The 27,881-nt window shown below is 50.4% G+C and overlaps 1 protein-coding gene and 1 long non-coding RNA gene across 2 annotated transcripts; one reads left to right on the top strand and one right to left on the bottom strand.

Moving 5' to 3' along the window:
* Positions 1–160: 160 nt before the first annotated feature.
* Positions 161–2,562, bottom strand: LOC126913485 (uncharacterized). Its single transcript, XR_007708867.1, has 3 exons — positions 1,974–2,562; positions 1,018–1,241; positions 161–881 (listed from the first exon to the last, which is right to left on the bottom strand). It is a non-coding gene; the product is annotated as an uncharacterized LOC126913485 (long non-coding RNA).
* Positions 1,608–25,913, top strand: TRAP1 (TNF receptor associated protein 1). The gene is made up of 18 exons (XM_035548993.2): positions 1,608–1,729; positions 4,758–4,925; positions 6,347–6,429; positions 6,835–6,975; positions 14,497–14,568; positions 15,316–15,476; positions 16,627–16,736; positions 16,925–16,998; positions 19,529–19,684; positions 20,051–20,171; positions 20,293–20,362; positions 21,506–21,653; positions 22,191–22,376; positions 22,964–23,102; positions 23,611–23,696; positions 24,131–24,276; positions 24,678–24,750; positions 25,037–25,913. The coding sequence occupies exons 1-18, from the start codon at positions 1,630–1,632 to the stop codon at positions 25,136–25,138; spliced, it is 2,136 nt and encodes a 711-aa protein (XP_035404886.1). The 5' UTR covers positions 1,608–1,629; the 3' UTR covers positions 25,139–25,913.
* Positions 25,914–27,881: the final 1,968 nt, after the last annotated feature.

Raw genomic sequence — 27,881 nt, 5'->3', positions numbered from 1 at the left:
AAAGTCTCTGCTTAAACTTTTCTTGCCAACCTTTAACTATTGTACCTTTTGCACCACCATTGAATTCATCTGCCCATGCAACTGTCTTCAGCAATTCAAGATGTCAAAATTGGGGGCTGGGGTGAGGTCAGTGAACACTAACCCAAAGCTTGTCCAAAAGAAATTGCTGTAAAAAAGATGGAAAGCCCTGATGCTGTGTCTCATGCTGTGTACTTAAAAAGAGGAAAATACTATATTTGTGATCAAAAGAGGAAACTTGAAATGTGCTGGTGTTTCTAATAAAAGCTGGTAAAACTGCTTGGATTGAAGGATGCTTCCAGTTGGCTGGTGCCCACTGGGATCAGCAGAGCCTGATGCCTAAGGTTAAGATAACCGCACCCAATCTCATTAATACCTTTAAGTAGCATCCATTTTAAAAAAATGTTGGCACGGCTTCCCTATTTGAATAAGCTGGGTCTTGTACGGAGCAGAGAGAGCTGCGTGGCTGCCAGGCTGCAGCTCACTTGGGTTCTGCTTCTTGGGGAAGAGTGAAAAGAGACCTGGTGGGAAGCGAATACTGGAATGTTTTTTAAGTACAACCTAATGTATGCTGAGGGCACCTAGCAAGGGGTAGATTTAGACTGGATAACCCCAGATCGCTGGAGCAACTGTTTCAGATAGGAGCGGGTATTTTAGGGAGAGAAGTGAAGCAAAGCTGAAGCGAAACGTGAGCAGAGGCTGGGCTTGGAGTACAGCCCCTGCAGCCCCATAGAGAGGTTTTGGTCCAGTTTCCTTTGAATGTTGATACGAGGCTCAGCATATTTGAAGTCTGGATGGACGTCTGATATTTCAGGTCCTTGCCAGTGTTTTCTGGGGGTGGTACTGGCGATTAGGAACAGCACCTGAGGAACACGAGAATTTACAGTGGAAGAATGCGCTGGAGCTTGGTGCAGGATCTTCATCGCTGGAGGTGGTGGCTGAGACCTTCCCCCGTGCGAACAAATGGCTGAATTCTGGAGGGAAAGAAGGTGCTCACACCTGAACGCTGAGCTGCAGCACCTTGGTTCTCTGCTCTTCTTTGTCTCCAGCTCTCCACTGCGCTCTGCTTTCTGCTGCTGGCTGTCCTGACGTACCAGCACCGCTACAGCAAGAGGCTGTGAGCGTGTTTCTTGCTGCAGATGCGGCAGCTGAGGGTCACCCCCGTTGCTCCCTGCTCCTCCGTTCTTCCCCCCGGATGCTTTAGAGCAGAGGGGTGCGGGACGCTGTGGGTGCGGGGAAGAAGAGGCCTCCAGCGGGAGCCGCAGCAGGTACCAAGGCTGAGGGGGGGGGGCAGCGGCCCCTTCCTCACCTCGCCTGGAGCTGGCAGCGGCTGCCTGAGGCCCTTGGGGTCGGCGGGCTGCGAACGGGGGGCGCAAGGGCGCTGCGGGCCTGCACCGGAGCCGGTGTGTCGCAGCGCTGGGACGCCCCGCGGGGCTCTGCCCTGCCCTGCCCGTGCTCGGCTGGGAGGTGGGCGCGGGGTGGGGGTCCCGGGGGGGGGGGGGGGGTGAATTGGGGACCGGGGGGGGGGTGGGGTTCCCCTCCGGGGTGACGTCACGCCCCGCCGCATGACGCCATCGCCGCGCGCCGAGCGGCACACCGGGAGCTGGCGGCATGGCGGCGGCGGCGCGGCGGGGGCGGTGCCTCGGGGCTCTGCTGCGCGCTGCGGCTGGGGCCGGGGCCGGGCTCGGGGCCGGGCCGCGGGTGGCCGCAGGTGAGCTGGGCCCCGCCGGGACCCTGCCCGCCGGAGCAGCTCCGGGGCCGGGCGAGGGGGCCCGGGGGTGCCGCGGGGGGGTGAGGGGCGCGCCGGGAGCCGGCACCGGCCAGCCCTGAGCTCCCCCCGCCGCCCCCGAGCCGCGATCCCTCCCGGCTCCGGTGACGCCGGGGTTTAATTCCCTCGGTCGGTGCGGGACGTGGTCCCGGCCCTCCCGGCGGGGTGCGGGCCGGCAGCCCCTTACCCCTGGCGTTCCTCGCGAGGGCATCCTCAGGCCTGCGGCCGCACACAGCCGGGCTGTCAGGGTGACTTCTGCTGACCGAAATTCTGCGCCTTCTTCTGAGCTCCGTGCCGCTTTGGGCAGGGTTTCCCACCCTGAATTTCCAACTGCCGCTTGGCCTGACTGAGCGCTCGCTGTGGTCGTTTTCCCAGAAGAGGCTGCGTTTCCTGCGGTTTGGTTGGGTTCGGGAACCACGGGAGCATCCCGGTGCCTGCACCGAAAGGAGCCCCAGGGCCCAAGGTCCTCCCTCCTCTTTTCTGTGTCTTGTTCTCCACGTGCAAGGCCAGCCCGTGTTCGTACCCGTGGGACCACGCAGGATTCCCTGAGAGCTGGGAGCTGGAGAGCAGCGGGAGTGTCCGCCCGCTGAGGGCGCAGGGAGGAAGGTGTGTGGGCTGCCATAAAGCTCAGCCCCTGGTTAACTCTGTGTGAAAGATGCAATTTGCCCCAGCACACACGGTAAGGGCCAGTCCTTCCTCATCTCTTGGTCTCAGGAATTTGTTTCTGGGGCTCCTTCAGAGTGTCGCTTTACCCAGTTATCTCAGAGGATGCTTCCTCAATAGACTTTGTGAGACATTAATTGTGGTTTTGTATCCAGAACTGCCTGGAGCCTTTCCCCTGCAGGCCAGGCAAGGACTCCACAGGAGACAAATGGTTTGAAAATGCTGCAGCCTGCATTTAACGAGCCTTGTCTCTACCTGGCACGGGACAGGCTGTTAATTAAGGATGGTAAGGCCAAGCATCACACAGATCTAAAAATACCTTCTAAATGGATTCATTTATTGTGCTGTAGGCGTAGAGAGGCAAAAAATGTGAATACACAAAAAACGTAAATGGTTGTAGATCCTGGAGACAGCTAGCACTTCTGGGCCGGGGAATGACCTCGTTGGTAGCTCTGGGGCCTTGCTGCCCGTAGACATGATGCTAGAAATTGTCCAGCCGCGCGGTGAGCCCTCCGCTTCCTGCGGCTTCAGTCCCGCCGGCCGCTCTCCTGCTCACCGAGATGAGACCAACAAAGGTGGTCAGGTGAAAGGTGAAGAATGGGTCCTGTGATAATGCAGCAGAACCACGATGCAGAACGATCAGTTGTGTGTGTAGGAGGTGTTCAGATGCATTAAGAACTATTTGTGGGCTCTTCTCTGTAAGGACAGAGTGACTGGGGAGTAATTCAAGCTTCTAGCTGGAGAAGTGCGTCTTGATTCAGAGCTTTCTGCGAGCACAGGGAAGGACAAGGACGGACAGCCTCCTCGGTTGGCTCTTGGCGAGGGGGTGCAAGGCCCAGGAGTGCTGTTAAGGCTCCGGGATTTGTCTTCACCTGAACAGCGATGAGGGAGAGCCCAGGCTGGAGGTCTGGAGCGGCAGAACCTGCTGTTGGTGCAGGAGCTGTTAGTACCTGCCACGGTGGGTGGGCAGGGGGTTGTAGTTACTTGTGATCAGTGCCTGAGACCTCCCAGACGAGCTGGAGGATGCGAGGTACGTCTGGAAGGGCCGGGTGCCGGCTTCGCCCAGGGCTGTGACAAGGCTGAGGAAGGCAGAGGAGAGCTGAGCGCCCCCGTGTCAGCTGCACCCCAGGGCTGCGTGCGGCCAAACCAGCAGCGTCCAGAGGGCTCACGGTTGCACTGTGAGGACTCACTGTGCAAATGGCTCTCAGTTCCGTCTGCTGTTAGTGTGGTTTTTTTTTTGTACCCCTTCGTCTAAAGCAATGACACCTTGAAGGCATGCCTTTGGCAGGCCTAGGGTGCGGAGCTTGCCTCCTTCCCCTGCCTGCAAGCACAGAATGAGTCGTAAGAAAAGCCTGGGCTTGTCACTGCCTCCAGCCACGTTTGTTGCTTATCCGTTTTCTCCCCTCTCTGCCCAAACCATCCTGGTCACCTGTCCCCCCACAACAGCCTGGTTCAGTTGTGTTCCTTGTGAGGTTGGGGAAGGCCTCCCCAGCACCAGTGGCAGCGGAGCTGCACCTTCGGATCTGCACCCCCCGGGCTGTCCCTGGGGCGCAGGCCGTGCGAGACGCCACTGAGAAATAGCACCAAGCAACTGGCTTTGGAACGAGCTCTGTAGTGCTGTAAATAGTTTTTTGGTGTCCAGGTTTGGCTTTAGTTTCATCTCCCAACAGAGAGAAGACTTAGTTCACCTGGGCACCATGATGTGAGGGCTGGAAGGAGGGCGAAAGGGAATCCCACTCCTTAATGGAGCTTGTGCCATTCCCTGGCTTCCTCATTTTCCACGTGCTGCTTATCTCAGAGCTGGCTTGGCTGGAGGATGTAGTCCCTGTGCTCTGACAGCCAGGTATTTACTGCCATAAAGGAGCTGCTCAGCTGCTCACAGGGGCCTGGCAAGGCTGGCTGGAGCTGTTTGGAGGTAGTGGAGTGAGCTCGTAAAGGAATTGCTTGCTGCTGGTGAGATGAAAGCAAGCAGAAGGATTTTGGTGCCGAGGGGTCTGCCTGATGGTAAGCGTTAGTGTAGCATCCAGAGAAGATAACACCAGTGGAAGCTGCAGAATGCCTCTTCCTCACCAGTTAATTCACTGTGAAAGTTACACGTTGCCATATTCTGGCTAGACTTCGAATTCAGAGGGGACAGGCTAGGGCAGCAACTTGCTGGAGGGAAATGGCAAGTGTCACAAGGGAACTTCAGTCTTGCTTGGCCAGTGTCATTCCCCACGGGACTACTGAAACAGGGCCTTTAAAGAGTGCTCCTGTTGCTGCTGATACTTGTGTCTTTTACTGAAACGTCCTGAATTGTATCTTCTAGCAAGAGGACCAGCATGCCTCCAGAGAGAAATACTCCGCTGTTGGAGCCTCCGACACACCGTTCCTGCCACCTGTGTTTCTGCTGGCCGGACGTACAGCACGCAGACAGCAGAGAACAAGGAAGAGGAGCCCCTGCACACCATCATCAGCAACACAGAGAACGTCAAAGGTAGGCACGGACGCTGGTGTCTCGTGGGAGCACTCTCGAGCTGCAGACAGACCCAGGACAATGTCAAAGCATTGTCTGGGTGTAACTGTGCCCTGACCGTGAGGGTGAGCCCTCTGGGATAGTGTTTCTGGAGGAGGTGCAGGTTGTGGTCATCCCATCCTAGCCAGCAGACTGCAGACCGAATCTGCGTTGCACCATCACCCGCCCCAAACTGGAGTGTGTAAATTAGAATGGCCTTTAATAAGAAATGAGGCCATCAAGACTGCGGGAACGAGTTGCATCTGTGAGCTTAGCCAGGCAGTTGACTGTTATGCATGTGTGTAGAGGCTTCACAGGCACTAGAGTTTGCCTGAAAAGAGGCTTTTTGTCCCCAAAACAGCTTCTGCCCAGGTCATTGCTGTGGACCGTGAAGCTCTAATGAGAATCCTGTTGTCAGCACTTTGATTAGAATGAATTGCTTTGCACATCTCCAGAGAGAGGTGCTTTAAAGCAAAACTGCCTGAGTTATTTGAGCACAGAAATAGCATCTTAACTCTGTGCTCTTGTGGTTTTTCTGGCAGGTATTGCTGTGACTGCCAGGCTGTGAAGCTCCCGGTAGGGTTGATGCACTGCTCCTGCTGCTGTCCATGCCCCAGCTTAGCCTCTGTCCCCAGGGAATGTAGGTGCTTACCAGCAAGGCCTGGCAGGTGTGTGACCTGTGACTTTCCCTGTGTTGCTTTAGGGTTCTCTAAAGCCTCTAGCAGGAGAAATGCTAATTTTAAAAAGCCAAGGATGGTCTCTCGGCTGAAGCATTATGGTGTTTTAGTCTTTCTGAGGAAAATTCTCTTCCAGAGCACAGCCACCCACTTGCATAAATAGGTGTAAATCTATACCCTTGCCAGCCCCACAGAGACATTTGAGAGTCTGGCTTTTTCTGTGTAAGGCTCAGAGCTTTGTTTGGCCTGAGAAAAAACAGCTGGCTGCAGAAGCTCTTAGAGCTGGGCATGTGCAGGTGGACTCAAGGAAGAGTACGGAAGGCAGGCTATACGCCACGGGGGGCACTTCAGAGAGTGGCTGGGGATCACACGGGGCCACACACGAGGAGCAAGGGGAATCTTCTTTCGCTCCTGGCTACCTGACTGCAGCCTGGACGTGGTGACCAACGTGCAGGCACTGCAGTCTGTGCCTGTATTGAGGTTTGTATGCAAGGAGTTGAGGTGCAGAGGCCAGGCATCTGCTTGGCAAAGCGTGCTACAACATACAGGTGTGTAAATGGCACTCTTGTTGTCATCTCCTTGGAGGCCACAGCTGCCTGTGTCCTGTCCCGCTTCAGGCTCTCACTCCTGGGAAGCTGAAGTACGTGGTAAGAATGCAGTTTTGCCTTTCTTCCCACGGCGACCCTGGTGAAGTACCTTAAATAAGTGTTTCTGATTTGATTCTAGGTGCGGCCTCCAAGCATGAGTTCCAGGCTGAAACGAAGAAGCTACTGGACATCGTTGCCCGTTCCTTGTACTCAGAAAAGGAGGTAGGGCATCTGCCACCTGCCCCAGCGCTGGTAGAATTTCTGTGAGCAAAGTCCCGTCTCTGTCAAGGGTTATATTCACAGCAGTTGAGCTGGAAGAATACCTGCTCTGTTTCACAGTAAATCCTGTGCTATTCATATCCCACTCTTTCTTGAATGTTCTTTTCTAAGACACCTTGAAAATCTGAAAACAAACGTTAAGTATGGCCAAGGTTCCTCTGTGGGCTTCAGAGGCTCTGTGCTTTGCTAGTGAGTTCAGACAAACCATTCTCCTGGCAGATAATGGGGAAAGGCAGTTCTTCTAGCACGCTGGGAATTAGTTTGTGGGTAGACAATGAGTTCCTGGTCTCTGAGAGCCCTGTGCAGTGGGGAAGGCCAGGCTGCAGTGTCAGGTTGTCTCTTCCCCAGGTATTTATCCGGGAGCTGATCTCCAACAGCAGCGATGCGCTGGAGAAACTGCGTCACCGGCTGATGGCAGAAGGGAAGGCCTTGCCAGAGATGGAGATCCACCTGCAGACGGACGGTGGAAAGGGAACCATCACTATCCAGGTACCTCCCTTTAGTACCAGGAGAATGTTACTCCCTGCTGCTCTCACCACTAGCCTCGGTCCTGTGAAGGACTGGTGGAAGCTGAGTGGCAGTGCAGCCCCATGGATTCCCAAGCCTGCCTGGAGAATTGTTCTGTCCTCAGCTGGGCTCTGGTTCATGGAGCTGTAATATCAGGATTTGATGAGAAACTACCAATTCGTCTGTTCCAAACTTCCCTAACAGGAAAATTTGTTGTTCCTTCCTCTCCTTTTAGGAGCTACCAGAAGCATTTCTCCCAGTATCCTTTCAGTGCACTTCCTAGGTTGTGCGTATATTTCTCAGTAGTGGAGAAGTTGGGAGTCTGGTTTCACCCTGACCTTTGTGTAGGAATTCTCTTCGCTCCTCAATTCTGTGTTGCCTGCGAGCTAGCAGACCTCTCTCACCTGGGTTGCTGGGAGATACTGGGCTGGTGGTCAGAACTTCCCACTGCCGATCATCTCCATGTCCTCCTGCTCTAGGACAGGCCAAGACCAGCTGAAGCTCTGCCCTAATGAACAGGAGGGACTATGGATTGTGGCAGTACCATGGCACCTGCCTGTCCTCCTTTCTGCAGTCCTGGCTCTGATTGTTCACTACTGGTGACAAAATGCTTAGCAGGAGTGGGGGAATCTGTAAGCACATTCAACTGTGGGCCTCAGCGTGGTGAGGGCAGGTGGAGCTGGTACTGCTCTCTGTACTTTGATTGCTTTTGTTGGTGACCATTGTCCAGGATGGAAGGCTGAGGCTCAGTTTTGGTGCTTTCATGGCAAATATATTAATGCAGAGATGGCAAACTGGAAACTTTCCTTGTGGACCAACATCATCTGTGAGAGCGTAACTTCGTACTGTTCTCAGGAGATCTGAGAACGATGCAGATGGCAGCAGGCGTGAGGGATGTGGCACAGACAAAGCACACGGTCTGATATTTTTCACATGGACAAAAGCACTTGATGTTAGAGGCTGCTCAGTTATTTTATACTTGTGTTTCTCTGCAGAACAAGCGGCTGCAGTTGCCATGGGGAAGTTGGCGATCATTAGTGGGCAACATGATTATCAACCCAAAGATCCTCAGATCATAATGCAGAGGCTTTGCTTTTCCTATCACACCTGACTGTTGCATTTTTCTGACTGCTGTGTAACACTGATTCCTTAATGAGCTCTGGCTTAGCCCCGAGCAGGGTATCACCCCTGCCTTGCTCTTCCTTTCCCTTTTGCGATCGCAGTGTGCATGCAGCCTCTGACCCCATCCAGACAGCCTGTCATTCTTGTCCTTGACTTTGGAAGCTGTGGCACTTTGGCTAAGAGACCTGTTTGCCCACCTTGCAGATAGCATGCGTTTGATGTCATACCCAACTAGAGCTCTTAGGGATTTATCTTTTTATAACCCCCTATCTGGTTGCCTGTGCATCTCTAATGCGACTAAATGAGCAAGCCTTTAACTGCAGCAGTGCTGCACTCTGAGAAGGGAGAGAGAGCAGCACTGCTCCAATCTCTTTTAATAGGTTTGTCTTCTCAACAGTGCCTAAAGCTCCTTACCTCCAGTGAAAGGTTTATTTATAACCTCTTGAAGAAATGTACTGAATATAAGGATTATTTTGAGCAAGCCTCAGAACATCCCCCTACCTTTCAGGATTGCAAAGGTGCAAAAAAACCTTGCCCGCAATGACTGAGGCAGAGATGGACATGCCTTTTAGTCAACGTTTTGGGTTTTGCCCCCACTAGGACCCACTGGAACAGAATCAGCAGGTCCCTCGTGTCATCTCCAGCAGTGGTCACCCTATTTTTTTCTAGAAAGGTCCTGTTCTCTCATGCTGACCCCTAGGTCCTTGTTCTCAGATCTTTAGGCTGCTCTCTGCCCCTGGGTCCGCTGAATCTTGCCTCCTCTCCCGTTCCAAACCACGTAGCACCTCTTTGTGCCTCACCGTTTGAGAAATGGCAGGGCTGTGGTGCGTGGTGGCCTCTGACGGGCACGTCCCTGGGGGAGGGATGATCCTGTTCCCATGAAGGACAACATTCGTCTCTGTGAAGTGACTGCGGCTCTGCTTGCTTCTCTGCCAGGTGAATTGAGAGTCCTCGTTCAGGGGTGCTACCTAAGCATTGCTGACGTTGTGTCTGCTCAGAGGGGAACATGTGTGTGTGTTGGAGTTCACTGCCTAGTCCACCAGGTTACACCACCTTTGTGCCTTCACCAAAGCCCTGTTGTTTCAGCAGACGCCGTGGTTTCCTCCACCCCTTTGAAAACTGCCTTGCTCTGTTTCTAGGACAGCTCCATCTGGTAGCAGTTGCAGCCTGCGGGGTCAGGTCTGTTAAGAAAATCCTCTTGAAAACGTTAGGGGTGTGTTTTCATTGAGGAAAGATCAGCGGTTCTGCCTGCTGAGGCTGTACAGACGTGTGTCTGAGGTGGGAACGGACCCCAAAGCCCCATGACCACAGAGCTCGGTGTAAGCACCCGCATGTGGTGACGGCACCAGGCTCTGGGGTGGCCGCACGCCTGCCCTAGTGCTCCACCTGCTGATTGATAACCCTGTGCTCGTGTGAGCTGGGGGGCTGGAGGACACCTGTGGCCTCGTTTAATTTAGGGCCAGGACAGTGCTAGTGGTTTAGAAGAAATCATCTGAAGCACTTACAGAGCTGATGGCTGCTGTTGGATGAGGGAGCGTGCCTACTCTTTTAACAGGGGTAGCGGCATAGTTGTTGCCAGCGTTTGGGCTTCTCAGTGCCCTGTGCTGGGCTTTCTTCTCACCCTTGCAATCATCCAAAAGCAGTGTTTGCAAAGCCTCAAAATAACAAGTTTGCTGTGTTTGGGAGGAGATCAAATGCCTGCAAACAGCACTCACTCCACCGTGCAACAGCTCCCTGGGTCAGTGGGCAAATCTCTCCTGGCGTCTGAGCTATAAACAGTCTGCAGCAAGGACTGAGCTGTCCTGAGGCTCTGATAAGGACCTGAGGTGTCTTCTGGACTTCAGCAGGTCAGTGCAGGTGCACCCACATCTCCAACAAAGCGTGGTGCAGGTGGAGAGCTGGTCCTGCTCCGTGCTGGGTCACCTCCTGGCAGCCACCCTGTGCCACTGTGCTGCAGCAGAGAGGCTGCATCCTGAAGGTGTGGAGCATTGCAGCATCCTACTGCCGCTTGGGCTTGAGGGTGCTGGCATGGACAAAAACGTGGGGTGAAGCTCTCTGCCTGGGGAAGCCTCGGGTTGAGTGAAGCTTACAGAAATGTGCCTCTGATTGCAGGGGTGGGTTGAGCTTCCAGTTGTTGCATCATCTTTAACAAGTAAGCTAGGGATTCAGACATATAAATGCATCTCAAATAATCTGTGGCCTAGAGAAAGAAGTGCAGAATCTTTTGTTTTCTTTCTGTTCATGTCAGAATAAGTGCACGTCACATTTAAAAATGAGAAATTCACAGTGGATAAAAGGAAGCAATTTTTTGAACAGCAGGTGTTTAGACCTGGATGGGTGGAGGCTGTGCCTGTGGTGATGCCCAGCATTGTTGCGGATAATGTGATAATGTGAATATGTGGTACTGGAAAGGAAAGAAAACATCAGGCTCTGCCTTTATTCCATGTATTAGGCAAGGTTACCTTGTATTGGAACGCATGAATTTTAGCGTGCTGTTTCCTCCCTTCATTGCTGCTGCAGATGCATTCATTATGGGTTCTAAACCAGAACGCTGCTCTGGCGTGGCCCTTGTCCTGGTCGTGTGGATTTTAAGTCTCTTTAAGCAAGGCGTTTAATAATGGGGGGACAGTTGTTAATCTGACATTTGGGGATTCCATTATCTTGCTAGTTGGCAAAAGCAGCACGTCCTTATTTTATAAGGTAGTCAATGTTCTCCTGACACCCAATCGAGATTTTGCAATGAAATGTTTTGCTTTGTTTTGCCACAGAGCAAAAGGAAAGGCACAGTAGCTCTAACATGTATCTCTAACTGCAAGCATTCTTTCTGCAGCTGTGGTGAAGGCAGCAGACTGTTTAGTTAATAGATTGTTTTGTGTAACGAGGCTCTGCAATACCTTAGATTGGACTCAGGTAATGAGCAAAGATAATGATGCTTTACCTAGGTTCCTGTTTACCAGCTAAACGAAGCAATTTGTTAGCTTAAACTAGATTTGTTGCTGTAATTGTGTGCTGTTCATTTCTAATTTACCAAAAAGTATGATATGGATGCAAGATAGATTTGATGAGATGGGTAGTGGGGCCAAAGGTGTTCATTTACGTCTTTCGACGTAAGTCCTCAGAGCTGCAGAGCAAGCAGAAGGCGTTTGGTGGTGGGATCCCCGAGGCACTGCGTGCCAGGCAGTCACCCAGCCGTAGCTGCGCAGGGTGGGCTCTGCACGCTTCCAGCACCCGCACCAGGAGGGTTGGAACAAAGTGCAGAGAAAGAACAAAGGTCCAGTGCGGCCCAACAGCACGCTTTGTATCTAGGAGGTCTTCACGTAAAAAGAAAAGAGTGCTGAAAACACATGTGCAGCTGCTGTTTTTTTGCAGGGGAAATGTTGCTCTGTTCAGATGCGTAGTTCAGCAAGTGACCACAGTGCTCCTGCCGCCCTGTAGAGGAGGGCTGCATGCAGCCTGGTGGTGTCTTGCAGAGGGAGTGGCTCAGGGGCTGGCTGTTTACCACCCTGAGAAGTCCCAGAAGGGAAATTTGACCAGGTGAGTAGATTGTAACTCAGCAGAGCAACAGAAGGGCTTCTGTAATTAGCCTCTAGCTAACGAAGCATCAGTGCCCTGGATCTGTGTCATGCTTTACAGCAGTTGGTTTCTCCTCTGCGAAGCTGTGGAGTGTCATTGTACGCTTTGAACTCTGAACATATCCCTCACTTCTTCTCGTTTGTGGAGGCCTGTGTCCCGTTGGCTTCGTGCTTTTACAAAAAGCACTGCTGTGGCTGTTCTCAGGCTAGCAGAAATTTTCCTGTAGACTGAAGAGAGGGCTTGAAGCTGTCTGCAGGGGAAGTGAAGTTGCAGCCCTGGCGGTGAAGCAACAGCAGTCCTTGCAGCTAGGCTGGCTGATCGCCGATAGAAAGTGTTCGTAAATCGCCGTGGGACCACAGGGTGCTTCCTGCCCAAGGCGCCCGTGTCGGCCGGGCCCAGGCTGGCTGCTCGTGGGCAGGCTCGGTGGCTGGGCAGCGCAGAACTGGGCCCACTCGGCTCCCAGCGCTGCGCCCCAGCGTGGCACCATCTGGCGAAGGGAGCCGAGAGGGCCAGCCGCAGGGAACGCGTGTGCTGCAGGAGCGGTTTGAGTCTCGGTGGCGTTCCCCATCTGAATCCACCCAGGTGTTTTCCTGCCTGGAAATGCCTGCTCTGGCAGGGCCTGTGGTCGGCCACCTAGGGGCACGCTTTCCGCTTCCCCTGCTGGCGGCTCGGCACGGTTGGACGAGCGGTGTTTGGAGCCAGGCTCTCTTTGTTCGCTGCAATTCACCCTCATCGAACTGGTCTCTAGGAATTGTCCGTAAGCATTTTGCAGTAAGTTTGGCAGGGAGCTCCGAGTTCAATAGCCAAATATATTCACAGGGTAGGGATATTTTTTTTAACATACTGGAATTTGGGAATGACACGCTGTGCTATAAATAGGAGTGGTTCAGAGGAGTTAAGAGTTCTGTTCAGGGTCTGGCATGAACGAAACCTGAACCAGATGCTGAAAACATTTTTTTTTTTTTTTTTTCTGGCCTTTCCTTCCCTGGGGGAAGGGACCATGTCAGATTCCTGAGATTTTGCCATACTCTGTTTGTTTCTCCTGGCTTTTCATCTCCCACTGTTGAGATTTTACCTGTCATCTTCCCCCTTAGCCAGGATGACTGTGACAGGCCTTACCGTATTTAATCATGTGGAAGATGTTGCTGTGCTGTGACTTGTGGGGATGCAGAAAAATGTCTTGTCCACGTGGCACTTCACTCAGCAACCTCACAAGTTGACCACAGTTTGATCATTCGGTGGAGTTAAATACTAGACCAAAAGACAGGTACTGGTATTTTTTATGCCATCTTATTTATTAGTGAATAAGCCCACTGAGTGCCCTACATGGGTGGTAGAAGCGTCCTGTGCCAGAAATCTCCATGGCATCCCACCTCTGAGCCATCTAGCAGCAGTTGGTTCTGCTCAAGCTTGTTTTGCTGACTCCAGCCAGCCAAATTGCCACCCCTGCATCAGTAACGCTTGGAGCGTGTCAGCACGCTTTGGGATATGCAGGGTGCTGTCAGCTTTGACAGCTGTGTGCACAGGTACGTGAGTAGAGCCAAGTTCTTCGCATGAGCAAGGATCACCTTTCACGTGCATAATTTTCACGCTGCCACCGCCTTACCGAGTGGCTCAGAGAACCTGTCAGGGTGACTTCTCGGGATGTTTCTGGCAGGTAGAGAAGCTGCTGGATTTTGGGAGGAGGAATGGCTCTTTCCTTTCAGAAGTAGCATTGCAGAGGCCACTAGCCTGTACTTGGCTTCTTAGGAAGGTGCGTGTGGAGCAAGTCTGAAAACTGGCTGTGAGTGGGAAAGCTTTTTGCTGGGGTCCTGTGTGAGGATGTGGCCGTTCCTAGCTGGGTTTTGCTGTCCGTGCTGCCCTGGGGTCGTGCAAACGTGTTGTGACAACAACTGAAGTTGCAGCCTAGTCTGAGCTGTGCTGCAGCCTTTTCTGGGTGGTGCTGCAGGGTTTGCTGCCTGAGGGGCACGCGCTAGCAGCAGGGAGTTGTTTTTCTGCATGCAGGAGTGTGAATCCGTATATAAACTGGGGACAAGATGAAGCCATGTCTTCAAAGCCTGGGCTGAGCACTGAGGGGTGGCCTGGGCGCTGTGCTTCCAGCTGGGGTTAGGTTGTTCCCGCAGGCACTGCAGTGTCCAGCTCTCAGACTCGTGGCTCTGCACACTGACAGCTTCATGCTCAACTTCTGCAGAGCGCAATGCGAGGGGGAGAGGAGACGGGAAAGAACAGGCAGGAGAAGGAGACCAGCAAAAGCAGAGCATGTAGCCAAGGGTCTGCATTACCTGAGATTTAAGGGATTTGCTGCTCTGCCTCTGACTCCTGGGGTGAGGGCATCAGTTCCCTACCTGCAGGCTGGAAATAAGCTGCTTCTCTTGCTCCTCACTCCCCTCTGTGCTTGCAGAGGAGCGGAGGGTGCCTCGTGCACGCGCGGTGCCTGGTGCAGGGAGGCTGTGACCTGGCTCGAGATCTCCTTCCAGCCCTGGCACACTGTGTGTGGTGTTAGCGGTGCAGACTCCAGCCGGTCTTGGCACGTTTTTGTTTTCTCTCCACATAACGCTTGAGTTTCTAAACTTCTTAATGGCTTATAGCCACGAGACAGCTGTGGCTGCCCCTTAGAGCTGTGTCCCTCCTGCGTCTGCTGTCCTGCCTCTGTGCAGGTGGAGTCTCAGCTGGGAGCCTGCTGTTGTTGCATTTAGTGCTCGGCTGCCTGGATGAGAGCATTGGTCAGAGGTAGGAGTTGCTTGGGTGCCGGTTGCTACAGCAGTTCTCTACTGGGATTTCAGCTGCTATTGCTGTTTTTTTTTTCAGGACACAGGTATTGGGATGACCCAGGAGGAACTTGTTTCTAACCTTGGTACCATTGCTCGATCGGGCTCAAAGGTAACTTGGGACGAGGCACCCCTTCCTCCCCTTACAGAAGCCTTCTCCAGTTACAGTCGCTTTTGTTCTCCCAGTAACTTCTCATTCTGTCTCTTCCCTTGGACCCCAGCCTAGCTGTGAAATTGCACCCGTCTTGGAAGGTGAAACCTTCCTATGGAGTCTTCTGGCTCTTAATGGTCTCTGCTGTGTGCCAGGGAGGCCTGTGGTGCCGAAGCAGCACTAATGGCCCCTGTGTGTAATGCTGCTGCACCTGGCTGCCCTCGCTTCCCAAAGTTAATGCCTTCCTCCCCAGACCATCGTTACGGAGGGGCAGATGCTCATTTGGCATTCACACTGTGTCCAGGATGGCAGCAGCTGTGTCCTTGTGCTGGCAAACTGTCATATTTACCTTTTTTTGTCCATCTCCCAAGTCGCTACTCTGAGGTTGCTTCCTCCTTATTGACTGAGCCCTTTCTTGTTCTCCTTTACTGCTCTCTGCAGCGAGTGTTGCCCTAGGCGATGCTTCCCTTTTCCAGAGGCACGTTCCCTGCGGGAGAAACCCCTGTCCTCAGGGAGAAACCCCTGTCCTCAGTCGCCCTCCTGAGTGCTGACAGAGGCGTGGGATGCGGGTGCTGAGCGGCCAGGCCCGCGGTGCCTGGCGTAGGGCTGTGTCAGTGCGCACAGGAGCCGCGCTGGAGGACGGGTCACAGCCTCGCAGCGGTCCCGGAGTTGGTGCGCTGGTTTACGTCTCCTCCTTTGTTCCCCCAGGCATTTTTAGATGCTCTGCAGAGCCAAGCGGAAGCCAGTAGTAAAATCATCGGCCAGTTTGGAGTAGGTTTCTACTCAGCCTTCATGGTTGCTGATAAAGTGGAGGTGTTCTCACAGTCTGCAGAGCCGGGGAGCCAAGGCTACCACTGGTCTTCAGACGGGTAAGGCTGCAGAATGTGGTGGAAGTGTGCAGGGGCTGCATCCAGATCAGGCACGAACTGAAAGCTGAGCAGAGCAAGACACAGCTTGTGTGGTCTTTCATGACTGGGCTTACTGGTTTAGATCCTGCTCAGATTATACATAGCAAGAAAGCATGGCCAAATGTGCCAGGGTGAACAACTACAGAGACGAGCTTGCTTTGTCAGAGCAGGCATGTTATGGACAAAGAGAGTACCTGCCTCTCCTGTTCCTTCCCTGCTGGCAGGCGTTTCTCTTAGCAGCACTCCAGACTAGAGAGAGAAATTTACTGTCTTTGGTCTAGTTGTTCCCTGGCTTTTTGCTCGAGGGCACCCATGGTAGGCAGGGCTGGTGCAGTGCTGTGGCTCTGTAGGCACGTGTCTTGTGTGGACTGGGTCTGCGTGTTCAGCCTTTGCTTCTTGCTTCCAAGTTGCAAACACCTGTGATGGCAAAGCTGTGCTGTGCTGGACCCTGTTGAAATTGGAGCTCCTGGGGGTGAGAAGTTCTGCATCCCATTAAAATCTCCTAGAACTGAAGTATTTCTATGATTCTAGTTACCAAGTTATTTAAATTCTTAAAAAACAACTTGTAACTGAGACATCAGCCTGTCTTGGGATGCCAACAAGCTGCTGTGTACTGCAGTCTGTACTGCTGTACGCTTTGAAGGCTTGCCTGCCTCTCTGCTAGGTCAGTGCTCTCAGGTGGCACTCGCTTAGCAGTAGAATAGGAGTGGTCATGCTGAACAGGCTGCCTTTACCAGAGCACAGCTGCTTTTCACTGCCACAAGGTACTGCTGTCCAGTGGAGGTAGGAACGTGGGCCCACAAATCAGAATTGTCAAATGTAGGGGAGAGGCTGAATGTTAGGCCTATGCAAGCTGAAGTTTGTTTGAAGTTTTTCTGCAGAGGCTGCTGGTGTCTGTAGAGAGAGGGGTCTGGGGTATCTGTAGGAAGACAGCCATGTTATCTGGGGGCCTTCTCGAAGGCACAGAGAGCGTTCAAACATTTGAGATTTTTTGCCTTTTCCTCTCGGTGCTGAGGTGTTGTGCATGCTGTCAGTTTAATTACATATTTTCATGTCCCGTCATGGCTGTATCTGAGGCAGAAGCTGACATGGCTTCTGTTTCTAATCCTAGCTCAGGAATGTTCGAGATTGCAGAAGCTTCTGGTGTCAGAACTGGGACTAAGATTATTATACATCTCAAAGAAGACTGCAAGGAATTTGCAAATGAAGACCGAGTCAAGGGTGAGTGGAGGAGGGAAATGCTGTTACCCACTGAGGGGATGCACGGAGTCTGTTGGTTCCCCATGAGTGGGAGGTGAATGTACAGTGTTCGTACTCTCCTGTGGCACCTGTTACATGCTGTTACTGAAGAAATTCTTACTCTGTTGTTTTCACAAACATGACTCTTTGACGTCCTCTTTCCATTCCAGAGGTGGTGACAAAATACAGCAACTTCATCAGCTTCCCGCTGTATCTCAACGGGAGACGAATTAACACATTACAGGTAAGCAGGAGGGCCACAGACAGGTTGCTCATGGAGATGAACCATTGTAATCTTCCACCGGAGACAGGAGCACAATAAAGCTGCTGCTGCTGTCTCTGGTAGTCAGGGAAGGATTGTCCAGGATATCACAGATCCTTTAGTGACAAGTTAATTAAAACAAGAGGAGGTAGTCTGGCATAAATCATATCTGGTACTGCCTATTGGCATTTGTTGGAGAGAATACTTGCAGGTTGACAAAGCAGTTCTTATTTATAGATATCTTCTGGATTCTTCCCTAATCAGAATGATTGTCTCAGTGATTTTAATACTGCTTCTAGCTGTTTAATCCAGGTGACATGTTAGTGGTGTAGGGTTTGCTCATGTCACTAGTGTGCTGACACCTCTTGCTGCAGTTCTTCTTGCCTTTCGCTGTGGGATAGCCAATGCCAGTGGACATTTGGGTTTTGTTGTGTCTCAGCTCACTGTCTGATTTTTTTTAATTGCTTTTTAATTATTTTTTTAAATTTAATTGCATTTTTTAATGCTGGCCTTTTCTGACCACTTAAAATGATACAGCCAGATCCACCTTAGTCAGAAGTTCTGGCCCTGTTGCAGGAATCTCCTAGGTGAAAGTAGTTATCTTTAAAATAAAAATCTATGACTTGTTTTTCCTCCAGCATCTCATTTTCTGGTTGGTTAAATCTTCCTCATTTAAGAGAGTAGGTAGAGAGTGTGTGTTTGTTTGCTTTTTCCTGGGAAGTGGCACTGAATGTGCAAGCTTTCAAGGATGTACTTAAATATTTTATCATGTTAATTTACCTAATGTTCTGCAATTGGTGTTATTAGTGACTGTTATTTATTTGGATTCCTACAATAATAGTGTTTCTGTTCCAAAGGCTTTCTAGCTGTTTCCCTTAAATCTATTTCTAGTTTTTTAATTTAGACAGCTGTTTGGTCTTCCTACCTCACAATCAATAGAAAACACTCCCTAGAGAAGAGCAGTACTAGAGCAAGGGGTGAAATGTGCTTAATGGAGTCATGTACTTTTATCTTTGTATCAGAAAGTGTTTTCTCCATTGGGATATGGCAACAGCTTTATTCTCACTATGTTCCCATTTCAAGCCTCTTCTTTATCTGGGATCTTTTTTTCCATTTTTCCACACATCAACATCAGTTCACTGTAAACAGAGCTGTAGTTAGATCCCTACTGTGGGTTTTCCTAGATAAGATCTTGAATGCTTGCCATGTAGCTGACAGCATAGAATTAGAGGCTTTTCCATTCTAACTGTGATAGCTGTAGCTACAAGTAAGACTCTGGGAAAGCAGGACTTTACCTAACAACAGCTGCTATGAAGCACCTTAGTACCCACTTGAGTCCCTAATCCTACCTGTGATCCTGCAAACCCTCCAGGACACTTGTGTATGCTGGAAATGTTAGGAAGCTGCTTGTGTAACAATGCTCTGAGGTAAAAGCAGCTTTAAGGAATACAGAAGCACGGCAGGGTTGCCAGAGCCCTGAATCCCTTGGACTGGTAGGTTGAGGGTGGGCTGGATATCTGCACTGCCCAGGGTGATCGATCACAACTGTCACTCGATGTACTTAAATGTTTTAATACATAAATATTACTTAAATACTTAAGTACTTAAATATTTTAGTATTTAGGGCTCGAGTGGCAAAGAGTTGTACTAAGTGTAGTAGTCTTCATCGCTGGAAACAAGAGTTCGTTAATTGGTCCCAGTGCTTGTTAAATAGGTGGAACCTCCCAAATCTTTGCTAGATGGTAATCTTGTGATAATGTACTGAGAATGTAAATGTGCTGTGAGCACTGGGCTAAGTGTTCCAGAGAATGCTGGGCATCTGTGGGGTTCAGAGCAGCAGTGGGTGGAAAGCATGGCTACAGGGAAAGCCATGGTCTGGAGCTCATGACTCTAACTCACGTGTTGATGTGTGAAACTGTACTGCTGAGGCACAGTTGGCCAATTGGTTCACGAAGCAACTCCTGAAATGCTCCAAAATACATCAGCAGAAAACAGGTAATGGAGGACCTGCTTCACAGGCACTCAGCAGACCTTGCAGTGGGATGGGACTCCCATCATGGAGACAGATGGTTTGGAATAGACCCACTTAAACTTTCGCTTTTCTTTTGCTTGTTGGTCTGAGCCTTGAGATGCTTGACCAGTACTGCCAGTCAGCTGAGCTGTGGTAATTGTCTGGGATGCTCTTGGCCAGTGACAAGTGTCAAGTACTGGAGGTTAGCCAAACCCCTTTTGTTTTGGGCTGAACAAATTTGCCTTAGATGTGCTGCAGGACAAGAGTACCTGCATGGAAGGTGACCAGAGGTCACCTGAGTGGCAGTAATTTGTTAGTGTGTGAATCATACTACATCCCACTGCCCTCCTGCTGTGCAGAGGAGAGTGTGTCTTGTTTGAAAGACGGTATTTCCTTGCTCAGGCACCCTGGAGGGAAAAATATAACTGAAAGAGCAGCTTTGTGCTGAGAGGCCATAGGTGATGAGAGCTGATGGGGACTCATCTCCCTGCTCCTCCACAGGCACTTTGGATGCTGGACCCCAAGGACATTGGTGAGTGGCAGCATGAAGAGTTCTACCGCTTCATCGCTCAGGCTTACGACAAGCCCCGTTATGTCCTGCACTACAAGACCGACGCTCCCCTCAACATCCGCAGCATCTTCTATGTGCCTGAGCAAGTACGTGCCATTCTTTCCAGAGAGCAGTGGGAGATCTGCCCAGTTCCTCTGAAGAGGAGAGAATAGGACTGCTCCTTAGGCAGAATTGCAAGGAGGAGCATCCACTGTGGCATCTTTGCAGTGGGTTGGGTGCTACAGGATAATGGTGGGGGTACTGAGCCATGAACAGGGTTGGAGGTGGCTCAGGTAGGTCCCTAGGGAAGACAGCCAAGATCTCAGCTCCTGCTGGACTCCGTACTGGTAAAGGTGACCGCAGTATGACCTGGTCAGCTGGTGCTGCTGAGCAGATTGCCGCAGAATGGTGTGCACCTGATGGTTGGGCACCCTGCACAGTGCTGATGTTACCTTTGTCTCTTGTTCCTGCAGAAACCATCCATGTTCGACATCAGCAGAGAACTGGGTTCCAGCGTTGCCCTCTACAGCCGCAAAATTCTCATCCAAACCAAAGCTGCAGACATCCTGCCTAAATGGCTGCGCTTCCTCAGAGGTGTGTGCTGGGAGCAGGAATAGTGGGCTGTGGAATGTGGCTTCCAAGGGGGCTAGGTGAGGGGCTGCTTCCTGAGCCTGGCACTTGTGTCTCGCTGTTCAAGGGTTGCTCTGTGTTCCAGGTGTTGTGGACAGTGAGGATATACCTCTGAACCTCAGCAGGGAGCTTCTGCAAGAAAGTGCCCTTATCAGGTAAGAGGCTGAGGCTCTTACGGCTTCTTGCTGGTTGAGGAGGGGGCATTGCGGGGTAGTCAGAGGGGTGTGGATGTAAGCAAGCTGCAGCGTTCCCATGCTTGAGAATTTCTTTGGTCTGTAAAGTGAACACGGGATGTAAAGTTTCGCAGCCATGCTGGTCACATCTAAAGATGTGTAATCACTGTGCTGTCATACGATCTGCTGTTTCCTCCTTGGCCATGTGCAATTTGTGCACTAGGCTGCCTTTTCGTATCTCTGGTGAATAGTAGTAACAGTGGATTCGCTATTTAAAGCGTCTGATCTCCACCACCATGTGGTTTGGAAAACAAAACCAAACAGTAAGTCAGTGCTAGGAAGCTGGTCCATACCTCAGTGTCACCATGTAGGCCTTCAAACAGCATCTTGTAACTGTTGTCTCCAGACTGCCTTCAAAGCTCTGCCATGCTCTCACAGATACTTGTCAAACACTGAGTGCAAGCCAGCAGGGTTTTCATTTGGTTCTGAAGTGTAGGGAAGCTGACCGCCAACAGGCCAGTCTCCTCAAAATAAAATAAAAAATGCCCCTGGATCTTAATTTTTGTGCTTCAGGTCCGCCTCTCAAACATCTGTCGTTGGAACTTGATATACAAGCATAAGAGTGGGCTCTTATTCCATTTTGGTTTTGCTGTTACCTTGTTAGGTCTAATGGCTAACTTGCATTCAGTGGCTGCTAAAATGCTTTGAGCTTCACTGTAATCATCAAAATAACTCTGCCACTTCACTGGATTTTGAGGCTGTCAGAAAGGGGTCCTCCCAGTGTAACCCTTTTATAGCTGCTTCCTTCCTGTGTTTAAGGGTAGCTGTGGGAGTGTGGTGAATGTCCTGTGCACAGTTGGTTAGGTACTGCAGTGTCACTGAAGTTATTGAAGATTTGAGCTTCAGCCTTGCGTTTGTACAGCAGCCCTGGCTGTCTCTCCAGCTCTTGACTTCTCTTGATTGAGGTACAAAGAACAAATGTAGAGCCTTGGGGAAAAGGAGACAGTGGCCGTAGAGTTTCTTCTTTTTCCTCGTTTCCAAACACGTCACTGAAACACTGCATGAGGAGATGTCCACTTGTCTTGGTCTAGCAGCCATCTTTAAAAAGGCTTGTTCTTGCTGCAGGAAACTCCGAGATGTTTTGCAGAAGAGGTTGATAAAGTTCTTCATTGACCAGAGCAAGAAGGACCCTGAGAAATATGCCAAATTCTTTGAGGACTACGGAGTATTCATGAGAGAGGGGATTGTCACGATAGCAGAGCAGGATGTTAAGGTACCAGCAGTCCTGATACGCTACAGCTGATGGGAAAGAGAATGGGCTCCTACTATGACCTGGGATGAGGGGCATTGCTGCTTCTCTGTGAATCTTATATACCTCTAACTCTTGTTCTGGGTCTAATGACCTATGGATGCTCTAGTGCACCTTGCCTTAACTGATGTTCTCTGACTGGGTGCTGTTTCCCACTCTAGTTCAGGACGCTGCAGGGTCTCTGTACCCACACTTGTTGTCAGCCCTCACTGATAGAATGTGACCTACAGCAGGCGATAAAGTAGGGCTTTACCCCTGCTGTTGTCTTCAGCCTGGATTCCCACTTCCAGGAGAGCTTGGCCTACATCCCGTCTAGGTCATTCTTCTGCCTCCGTAATATCTGGAGCAGGAAAGGTGGGACCCGGAATCCTCTGAGCCTTTTTTGCAGAAGTACAAACTGCAAACAAGCCTGCCCATTGCAAAAAGAGGTCCTGGAACTGGGAGTGATCAGGTAGAGCTATAGTGACCTGCCTTCAGCTCACAAGAGCACGTTTCTTTCAGGAGGACATTGCGAAGCTGCTGCGTTACGAATCATCTGCCTTGCCCACAGGCCAGCTGACCAGCCTGACCGAGTATGCCTCCCGCATGAAGGCAGGGAGCAGAAACATCTACTACCTGTGTGCACCCAACCGGCATCTGGCCGAGCACTCCCCGTACTTTGAGGCCATGAAGAAAAAGGACATGGAGGTAGGTGAGCAGTGTGCTGTGGTCAGGGAGGACGCTGCATCAGAGCCTGGGGCTCAGCTAGATCTCGGAGTTGAGCAGAGCAGTGAGGCCTGTGACAGTCCCCATCTTTGTATTCCTCTGTCTCTACTCAGACTGGCTAGTACAGCATGGGGCCAGGAAGGACATGTAGCACCCTGTGCAGGTGGGTTAGTGCTTGTGCAGACATCTAGATATTTCTGCTGGTTCTGACATCTGTTAATTGCCTTTGCTGAACCCTGGAGCAGGAGCCTAGGAGTTGCTGTGCAGTGCTGGTAACAGCGTTGTTATAGGAGTCCTCTGCAGGCAGGTGGCCCTTTCAGGACTGGAGTCAGTGCTGGTTCTCAGCTTCCCTTGGGGAGGAGGAACTCGTCCAGCTGCAGCCCTGCCATCCGTGGTAACGAAGTCCTGTATGGGTTTGCTTTTATTTGGAGTGCTGAGTGATAGTCACGATAGGGTTGAACCTGCTATTTTCCCTTGTGATGTTATTGCCATTTAGTGCAGAGTTGCCTCTGGAGAGAAAGTGCTGTTTTGTCTCAAACAACATGTTATTGTCTGCTTTTTTGGCACAGGTCCTGTTCTGCTATGAGCAATTTGATGAGCTGACACTCTTGCACCTTCGGGAGTTTGACAAGAAGAAGCTGATCTCGGTGGAGACGGACATTGTTGTTGATCACTATAAGGAAGAGAAATTTGAGGAGAGTCGCCCAGGTATCGTGAGGTTCCCCTGGCCCTTCCTGCTGCATGCAGTCCTGCTGCCCTGTGTCAGCCAGTGAGGGTATGCCTCTTCCAGCACTCTTGCAGTTCCTGAGTCTATGAGCAAGAGCGCTCTTTTCCATCCTGCAGTTCTCATGGGCGGAGGCAGCTTGTAATTCTTGCAGATCCCTTTCATCGCACATACTGCTGTAGGTCAAAGTTTAAGACATTTGATAATTTAAGCGGATGGTATGTCATACATGGAGTTTTAAAAACAGACACACACCTGGTGCCCTGACAGAGGGAGGCAGGCATTGGCAGGGAAAGAGCCTGCCCTCTCCGGGTATGTCATGGTCTGGGATGAGGGGATGTACGGAGGTGTGTGCTGAGTGGTGCTGCATTCCCATTTTCACAATATAGCAAGTAAATGAAAGCGTGAGATGGACTGAAATCAGGAGTAAAGCTCACTGTCCACTGATACCCAATAGATGAATGCTCAGATGTGCCCTTTTTCCTCTGCTAGCTGCAGAACGTCTGACAGAGAGAGAGGCTGGGGATTTGATGGCCTGGATGAGAAATGTCTTAGGCTCTCGAGTCACTGATGTTAAGGTAGGTGTTCTGTGGCTGGGTAACTGAGTACAGAAGATCCACGGAGATCATAGTCTAGGAAGTAAAGGCACTGGTTGACTGGAGGTCTCCTGCCACAGACTTTACTTTGGACTCTGAGAAAAATCATTTTCTGTGCATCCTTTCTGTAAGTGGTGTGAATGCTGGTGTTTGTCATTTGGGTGGTCATTGTGGCAATGGGAAGAACCACTTCGTAATGTGTAACAAGCGAAGCCCATTTTACCAGGTCATACTTAGGTTATGTAGGGCCAGTTGGGACCCCAGCTCTCCTGCCTATTTAGGCAGCTCCTCTGGGGTGGGGACAAGTTGTGCAGAGGCTTGGTGTGGATCTGTGCTGAGGAGACTGAGTCCTTTAACCTCACCCACCTCTAAATTGTGTGTTTCCATCTCAGCACTGATTGCTGTTTTTGCCCCAGGTGACTACACGGCTGGACACTCACCCCGCCATGATCACTGTGCTTGAAATGGGGGCTGCCCGCCACTTTCTTCGCATGCAGCAGCTGGCCAAGACCCAAGAGGAGCGTGCCCAGCTTCTGCAGCCCACCCTAGAGATCAACACAGGGTAAGGGGTTGCAATACCAGTGCTAAGCACTGCATTCCTGTTGGGGTGGAAGCAGAGAGGAGGCAACTTAAAGCCCCTAGGCTAGCAGAACTCTCCCCGTTAAGTGTGCTGTGTGCTACGGTGCCTCGATCTATGAGGCTGCATGGCGTGGTGGACATGAGCCACCCACCCATACTGTGTCCAGCCCTCTGAGGATTGTGGGGGTTATAGGGTCGGGATGGGAGAGAAGAGAGAAGCCCCTGGAACAGGAGCAAGAAAGGTGGAGCTGTCTTGGCCTTTAGTTAGAACATTTTCTGTCCCGCCTTGGCTTAGAAGATGCTTATTCTGGGGAAAAAAAAAAACAAAACACTCATATGTCCAAAAAAGCTAAATCTTAGTATGGATCTCTCTTACTCTTACAGGCATGCTCTGATTAAGAAGCTTAATGAGCTGAAGGACAGTCAGCCTGATCTGGCCCAGATGTTACTTGATCAGGTGAGAGCCAGGTCTGCAAAGGCACCACCATCCTCCCCAGAGCCAGCTTGCAGACTGTGTGTGGCAGGGAACAAGGGTGGAGCCCTTTTAGCAGGCTGGATTCATTCTCCTGTGTTTCCCATTCTGTGTATTTCTGCTGCTTGTGGCCAATGTGTTTTCCTACCAGGCTGCCTAGAAGACATGCTTGTTGTCAGCATGCAACTCCTGAAGTGTGACATTCATTTCCTCCCCAGCTCTCATTCACCTCGCTCCTGCTGCTTATTTAATATGTTCTTCTCTTTCTCAGATTTATGAGAATGCCATGATAGCAGCAGGACTGAATGAAGATCCCAGACCAATGGTGAGCCGGCTGAACGAACTCCTCACAAAAATCCTGGAGAAAAACTGAGCCCTGGAAAACTGAAGGATGAACTCTGTGCTGATATCTCTTTCCTCAAGCGCAGTTGCTCTGTCAGCTATTGCAGCATCTGCTTGCAGGCACTGTTCAGTGAGGGGCTCACCTGGCAGGTGGCTAGGGAGAATGCAGGGGACTTCCAACCATCACTGCGTGGGCAGGAGCCAGTTGTAATTACTAGATCATGTCATCAGCCTGTTCAAAGTGCAGTGTTCTTAGTGAGAGCAAAATCCAGAGATTGCTGCTAAAACAATATGCTTAAATTTCTGACACAAGCCTTGAGAACCTTGTTTCATACTGTTTCTAGAAATGTCCTTTCCCAAAACAGCAAGAGTCCCAGTTAGGTCTGTGAAGTCCGAGTTAGCTCTCTGAGTATATCCCCATCCACTGAAGAATGATTTCTTGTGCACCATTGTGCTCTGAACAAGCCCTGGCAGAATCCATTAATTTGTGAAGAAACTTCAACTTCTGACCAGGCAGGAGCACTTAGGTGGCATGGAGATAGATTGCTGCCATTAGCAGACAGATACTGTTGGTGGAACATGTCAGTACATTCCTATGGCAGAAAAGATCACTGAGCTGCTGAATAATCATGTTCATCCTTATCTCACTTTAGAGAAAAAGAAGTAACTGGGAAACAGTATTGCAGTGTGTGGAACACAGTACAGCCTTCTGGAAAGTCTCCAGGGTTCTTGTCTCTTCTCTGGGATAAATTGCATGCCTAGCTGACCTGTGTTTATCATAAATAAATTCCTCTTTTCCAAATCGCTCCACTCTTCTCTTTTCCTCTTACTTTGTTGGTCTTTGTGTCTTCCAGAAGGTGATTTCATGGTTCTTCTCTTGTCAGATGCTCCTTTGTTCTTCAGAGCATTGGATACTGGACAGTGGTGGGTAGAGAGGGCTGTGAAAACAGTAGGTTGTAGCAGAGTGTGGAAGGAAAACAGGAGAATCTCCACCCTTGAATTCTGTTAGCCTTGTCCTTGAAAATGGAGTTTAGCCCTTTGAATATTTTCTGAGGAGCAATAGCTGTTCAACAGAAGAGATGCTTGTAACAGAAAATACCATGTGAGATTTACCTCTGTGCATCAGGTTTACACCATGCAAACTGGTTTACAAGAATTCTTTTCTTTTCTCAGTTAGTGCTGTGAGGCAGCTGTGGTATTTGTTTACCTTATCCTTAAATTGCCAGATTAAGATTCTGAAACTGGATTTGGTTAAATGTTGGGGCGCTGTGCTGGACAGGATAACGTCCAGCTCTTTCCCTGAACGCCATGAGCTCAGTAAGAAAAAGGAAACCTGGCTGTGCAAAGAGGAATGAAAAGGGTTTGCTGCATGAGGTGTCATTTTAGAGGTTTTATTAACATTGCCTGAAATTCCATTTTTATGCTCATGCAGAAGAGGAATTTATGTGACAGTGTAAGGGGCATTGAGAACAAGGAGCCACCTTCTACATCCCTGGTAGCTGTATAGCTCAGCTGGAGGCTGCAGGTCTTGACTCAGTTCCTGGTAAGACCTAGATGGCATCTTGCCTTTTGATATGCTGGAGTTCCTTGATTGTGCAATAAATACCCTTAAATTGTCCATACTCAAAGATTGGAAGCCAGCAGCAAAGGTGGCACAGGTAAACACACAAGGCTTTACTCCTGGAAGTAGACAACACACGTGAAGTTCAGCTATATGTTTTGTAGACTAGACAATATTCTTCTCTTCCAAGTAGAGGTAAGATCCTTTGCCATCAAAATCGGTGTAAATACACAGAAAAGAGTACTAGGTATTATTCATTTGCATCAGAACTTTGTAGGGCACATGAAAGGAGCAATACGGTGTGGCTACATAGCTAGACCTTTGCAATGCAGCGTGTTTCATGAACAGTGAAGAATGAAAACCTTTGGTTTTCTCTGGCTAATGTACTGCAGGTGAGTGCATCAGCCCGCAGGCTGGTTACCCGGTGCTCACTGATAAAGTGGCTAAAAATAGCATCTGTTGATAGAGTGCCTGAGCTGAATGTTAGCTTATAAAATCTGATGCAGTCAGGAGCAGAGCATGCTTACTCCAAGACGGTCATGAAGCATCTGAGCTGTCTTTAAACTCTCCAGTCCTGAGAGTCCTCAGGGAATCCCAGCAGCCCTTGAGGTGCTGATTTTTTGCCATGACAGATTTATGACTAAACGATCAAACAAAATTTCTGTTATTGGAGTGTAAACTAATCCTTTGTGACTGTGCCCATCAAACATGCTGAAAAGTGGTGATAGTCCTGGGGTTCTGTATGCAGGAAGGAGCGGTAGCAGCAGGATCAGGAGGGTGCTTTGACCCAAATCTTACTTACTTGATCGTGCTGCTTTTTCTGGTGCTTTGTCTTAAGTTTCACATTTCTATGCACCAGAAGCATCTGTAGGTCCTCACCTCTTAGTCTTGGCTTTCCCTTTTACTCAAGACCTGCAGAGATTACTGGTGTATGAAGTTTTTATACATGGCTAACAATGATCCTAGTGGAGAAGAGAGATGTAGAGGCATCGTGCTGATGAACACAAACTGACGTGCTGATAGGAATACAGGAAAGTTGCTTGAGAGCTAGTCTGTAGATGACTGGTTCTGAAAGGGCCTTTGCATGGAACGCAGCAGAGGCTTTTTGGTAAAAGAGCAGTGTAAAGGATGAGTCGTTTCAAACATGACAGATAAGGTTTTTCATTTTCTACACAATGTCAAAATGTGCTGTGCAAGAAGAGAAGGCTTGTAT

This window comes from Cygnus atratus, chromosome 15 (assembly GCF_013377495.2).
Source record: "Cygnus atratus isolate AKBS03 ecotype Queensland, Australia chromosome 15, CAtr_DNAZoo_HiC_assembly, whole genome shotgun sequence".
Lineage (NCBI taxonomy): Eukaryota > Metazoa > Chordata > Aves > Anseriformes > Anatidae > Cygnus > Cygnus atratus.
This window is presented reverse-complemented; position numbering and strand designations above follow the sequence as displayed.